Consider the following 5,415-nt stretch of genomic DNA (forward strand, 5'->3'; position numbering starts at 1 on the left):
GGGTGATTAGCACCAGCTGAAGGGCCATCCCACTCAACAGACCAACCCGGAGGCAGAGTACAAGGCCAAGTAAGACTCGCAAACAGATCTTCAAAGTTAGTACCTGAAAAACAGTGCCACAAGCAAGGCTGAGTATACTAATACTCAGCAAGACTGACCCGTCTCCGGATATAACATAGTCCGATAACTAGACATGCAAGGCTTTTTGGTTGGTGGGGTTTGTTTGCCAAAAATGCCGCTAAATGTTGATCCTTACTTTCAGGTTTCACTTAGCCAGATTCTAGTGGAATTAACCATTCTAAATTTGCAACTAACTCTACTCAAACATGGTAGAGCAACCATTTAATCAACCAGCAGTATTATCATCATCATATTCCACTTGTTACTCTATGTGACCGAAAGCATTAAGCAATCTCATGCCGTGAGAGGCGGACGATTCTGAATCGAATTTCAACCTGGCCAGGGGAACCTAGACCACACGCATGGGGATTGACTTCGCTCCCGACCACGCTACTTTTCCCCTTTCTTTCCAGTCCGTGGATCCGGAACACCCTCCCCGACTACAGAGTCCGACCACTCTGCACCCGTACGTCGCGACATAAAAATAAACCCTACTTCTACCAGGAGGGTGCGAGATCGTTCCACTCGCCGGTCCAATCAGGTACTTAAGCTTACCGATTACCATATTTCTCGGTATGTGGCTAGTACTTTCAAACGCTTAACGAAATGAGCCACACACCTCGACCTTAGCCATTTTTGACTATACCAGCGGGGTATCACAACTACACAACCCCGCCCGTTGTCCTTACATTTCAACAGGAACTAGTAAGTTGGCCCGTGCTAACGCTACGGGTTAAAAAAACAAACATATTTAAGTGCACATCACAGAATTATACTCAACATCACATAATTATACTCAGAAAGAATGCATACAGGGCTGTGATGGTCAAGCGCCTAACTTTCAAAACAAACATATCATTCCAACTTTTGATATGATATCCATAAGAGAATATTAGATAGCACCATGACATATTTCTCCTTGATGACCATCCCATGCTACTCCAATGAACAATTTTTCACCAGCACAAATAAGAAAGTACCCCACTACAACAAACAAATAACTTCATAATAAGATTTTTTTTTCATTCATCAGACCAGCATTTAATAATCTCAGCTATCAGATCTATATAAGGGCAGAATGGAGATCACGCACATATGCACTTGAACATTTAGTAAAAGGCATTATTAATTTCTTGTCTTTGGATAATCTTTGTAAATGCTGGCTATCTGTGTGCATTTAGAGAAGTATACAGACATTCAAGTTTGATACTACTGACCTATGTATCTCAGTGGCTATACTTGTAATTCAATTCCAACTCTCCAAGGTAAGAACTAAGAAGTAATGGTAAGAAATATAACCAAGAAAAAATACAGTCCCTAACTGTATTTACAACTTTGGAATTGCATGTCAACCATAACAAGCCACAAATATTTTCTCGGCTTGCCATTCTCTCAGCTCTAAATCATGAAAGCAAATGGTACAGAATAATTTTAAGTTTATGTTTCATTTTAAAATTGCAGACTATACTTGGAGGCCCAAATGCAGTATTCTTAATAATACTATAGATGCCGGAACACTTTGGGACAAAAAAAACAAAGATTAGCTGGTTAATACATGCAGCTATCCAGTTTCAAGAATTAAGCATGTCTTGATCACTGCAAAATGAAAGAACCACTATATATCTATGATTGGCATTTGTTCACAGAGCATTAGAAAAATAGCACAATATAGAAGTTATCTTACTGCATCTAACTGAAGTCAAGGGTGAACTGTCAATGTCTTCCTCATATTCATGTGGCCCATGTCACAACCCGTGTTCTGCTCTTGGACCCTGTAAACTTCAACAATTAAGAATATTTTAGTGCAGGTCTCATCTTCTCATCACTACTTTACTGAACTCTTTTTATAGCTGTTCAGAGTACGGTTGAGTGTAATCTTTTGCTGCATCTAACTGAATTCATAAAAGATTTGAACCAAGAACTCCGTCAGCAACGTCAGATGGCAGGGAGGATGCGTAGCTGTTGGATCTCGGGGGCGCACCTGCGACACGGTTGGCAGATGCATTTGCTTTTCTTTTAGGACAATGCTCCTAGCATGGACAGCACAGAAAAATTGAAATACTAAAAAGTGTTTGTCAAAAAAAAAATAGTCAAGCTTAAAAAAATAAATAAACAACCAGCAAGTATATAACTCCAAACTGTAGAGCAAAACATCAGGTATAGCTTGATTAATCTGGTAATCTACCAAGGATGAATGAGTTTACCTAGGAGCCGATTTATGGTAGAATGAGACTCTCCAAACTGCTCAATTTCGAGAAAGCTCTCCATACTGTCCAACAGGCAACAGTCAACAATAGTAGTATGATGCTAATATAATAGTACATGCATCAGTTACATACTGTCCAACAGGCAGAAGCTCCAAAGGGACATCTTTCATACCAAAAATTTTAAGCACTGCAGCAGAGAAAAATACACTGAATTGAGGCAACATTGCATACGGATTCCATCTTCTGGTAATGCAGCACATTCCCTACATAGACCTTAGATAATCAAGCACTTGACAAATCATGTATGTAACAATTGTAACAATTATGCACCAGTGTAAGCAAAATGGTAGCTCTTGAAATTTTATGAAATTAAATACCATGTATTCACATGCATGTAGAACACCAATGGTGATATATTTCAGAATTAAAAAAATGAGCTAGCCAAGCAACAGTGGTGCCTAGTGTTCAATTACTGATTATGTGACCCACATAGGCAATGGGGGTGAATGTCAGTCTGCTAGGTGGTCTTTCTTAAATCTGCTTATGTTTCAATCAAGGGGCTTAGTTGGGCTGAATGTCAGTCTGCTAGGTGCTCTTTCTGAAACCTGCTCCGGTTACCACCCCTCCCCCTCTTTTCTCTCACTTCGCTATCAGATTCTGTATGAACTTGTGGTGTACCAATGAAAAACCACCAATAGTGATGACTGATGACACTGGCACACGAACAAACCACCAATAATAGTAGATTCATGCTTCATTTATCAAGCCAATCTCATAAGAAAGAATATGTGAATCAACTGGAGAGCCTAATTATAATGCAATTGCGAGATCACCATCTCAGTTCAGCTAGAAATGGCCTAAATGTTAAAACTATTTATTGCAGCAGAACATGCAATCTTGGGGATAACGACCAAACCAATCTAGGAAAAAAAACACCAACACAAAGTGGTCTGCGACTGCAAGCCACCAGAACCTCGGCCTTGATCCCTAAATCGAATCGAAGGGCTATGGTTCCATAACTAAAAATTTGTTCCTGATTCAACTCCAAATAAACAGGAATTTCCACCACGGGCCACACAATCTTAACACCACTCATGGGAAAAGGCTAATCAATCAAGAACCTAGGTTTTTGAAACCAAGAATCTGGGGACACAGTTCCGACTCAACCAGGCACAAACCGGGTTTCACCAAGAATCAATCAAGAAGCTGCGCCAACTACATGGGAAAACCAACGACAGTTCATCCACGCACAGGGAGGGAAATCCAAGAAAGCCTCGGCAGGGATTGGAGGTCGCCCCAGCCATGCCATGCTCGCCCTCTCCGTGGCCTCCCGCATGCGGATCTGAGAAGAGGAACAAGATGATATAGGATTCAGATCGGGATGGGAGAGGTAGGAGAGTGAGGATTGCATGGAGAAACCATTCACCTCCAATGCCGCCGGCGCTTGAGGATATAGAGTTGGCGGCGGGCGTTGGGGCAGACGGCGGCGGCCCGGCGCAGCGGCCGCGCCGTCAGCCGCAGGCGTGCGGCGGGCGTTGTCCGGCGGCCGGCTTCGTGGCGTTCCGAAAATAGCAACAAAACCAAACTACCCCCCAAATCTCCAAGAAGATCCGCGCCGGTCCGATCACGAGGCGGAGTGGAGCATGGGCATGCGTGGGGAGGAGGCGAGAGGCGGAGAGGAGGCGGCGATGTGGTGTGGCGCCATCCCCAGGGCGGCGCCGGCGGGGCCAGCTCTTTAGGGTTTGGTGCGTCGGGGCCTGCCGCTGCGCGGCACGCCGGCGCGTGGACCTCTGGCGGCCGGATCTGAGGCGCGCTGCGAGCGGCGGCGGCGGTCGGCTCCGCGGCCCGCGCTTCCGGCGGCCGGTTCTACGGCATGCTGCGAGCGGCGGCGGCGTTCGGCTCCGCGGCAGGGTGGAGGGCGGCGGGCGGCGGATGCGGTATGGTGGAGGCCGGGGTCGACCGAGGGTTGGGAAGTTTTGTTTTTTTTTCGTTTTCGTTTTAACCGCGTCGGTGGGATTCGAACCGCGGCCGATGGTGGTAGGCGCGCGGGGCACGGGGGAGGGAGGCGCGCGTTGCGTTGCGTTGAAGCCGGATGATCCAAAGCGTTGAAGCATCAGGAGATTAGATCGTAGCCATAGATGTCAATGGAGGTGCCTTCCTGGGTACAAATTCGTGGGTACACAATGTTCTGACTGTCTCTGCATGGTGCAAATTTCTGGGTGGACTTAGCGATGTTTAATCCTTCCCTTATAGGATGGATTAAAGTCAGTACAATTCCTATTTGCTCGCGAGAGGCAGGAAACCACTCGACTTCTACCGTACCTATTTAGCATGGCAACTAGTCGATAGAGAGATCCGGTATCAAACATAGGTTCCTATGGATCATGCATCTAGGGTTTTCGATCAATGCCTAGAGAACTTAAATGTAGAAAACCAACTATTACCATACATTAATAAATAGATAGCAGAATGATAATTCGGAAAAATTAGTGGGATTATGCTCCGGGGCTTGCCTTCTTGGGCACTGTCTGGCAGAAAAGCTTCTGGGGCTTGGCCCAGGTCTTGAGACAAGTTAGTACAGTTCAGATTAACCTCCTGCTCCGCACGAGAGTCCGCGGGCACCAGTTCGTAGTCTCCGTCCGCGAGGTTAACCGTTTCTATATGCAATGCAAGATTTTGAGTTATTCAGGGATACAATTTCTTTCCTTCATGATAAAGTTGTAGTCGAACAAAAGTTACTTAAGTGATGATTTCAACAGTTTATTTCATGGGCAGTCATTTATAGAGTAGTAAACCTAACTACGTTTCTTCATGAATGAGTGGGGTTTTGGGTTTTCATTTTTAATTTCACACATAGCATGCTTTCATTCTTTCTTAACAACACAACTACTAAAGAGCTAGTGATGAAACACTAAAGTAACTCAGATCCAAACTTGAACATTCATGGTATAAATTTCAGCATCTACCATAGAGCAAAAACTATAACTATTCATGCAAATGGATTACTCTAGTTGCTTCATCTTTTTGTACAGAATGTTCAACATGGATTCTGGTGCTGCAAATTTTATGGGAGCAACTTCACAGCATA

At 44.5% G+C, this 5,415-nt stretch overlaps 1 protein-coding gene across 41 annotated transcripts; it reads right to left on the reverse strand.

The window, feature by feature from the left end:
- Positions 1-889: 889 nt before the first annotated feature.
- LOC120651275 lies at positions 890-4,326 on the reverse strand. 41 transcript variants are annotated; one of them, XR_005666056.1, is made up of 7 exons: positions 3,754-4,323; positions 3,579-3,669; positions 2,460-2,514; positions 2,325-2,389; positions 2,102-2,150; positions 1,805-1,899; positions 890-1,104 (listed from the first exon to the last, which is right to left on the reverse strand). XR_005666056.1 is itself a non-coding variant. In XM_039928734.1 (6 exons), exons 2-6 carry the CDS (start codon positions 3,661-3,663, stop codon positions 1,852-1,854), a joined length of 333 nt encoding a protein of 110 aa, XP_039784668.1. In that variant the 5' UTR covers positions 3,664-3,669; positions 3,754-4,326; the 3' UTR covers positions 891-1,851. The 41 variants fall into 41 exon arrangements, 2 of the variants coding, with proteins under 2 accessions (XP_039784668.1, XP_039784669.1); XR_005666055.1 differs by having other exon boundaries at positions 1,805-1,892; positions 3,754-4,320; XR_005666048.1 differs by having other exon boundaries at positions 2,460-3,669; positions 3,754-4,313.
- Between the last annotated feature and the right edge of the window lie 1,089 nt (positions 4,327-5,415).

This window comes from Panicum virgatum, chromosome 9K (genome assembly GCF_016808335.1).
Source record: "Panicum virgatum strain AP13 chromosome 9K, P.virgatum_v5, whole genome shotgun sequence".
NCBI lineage: Eukaryota > Viridiplantae > Streptophyta > Magnoliopsida > Poales > Poaceae > Panicum > Panicum virgatum.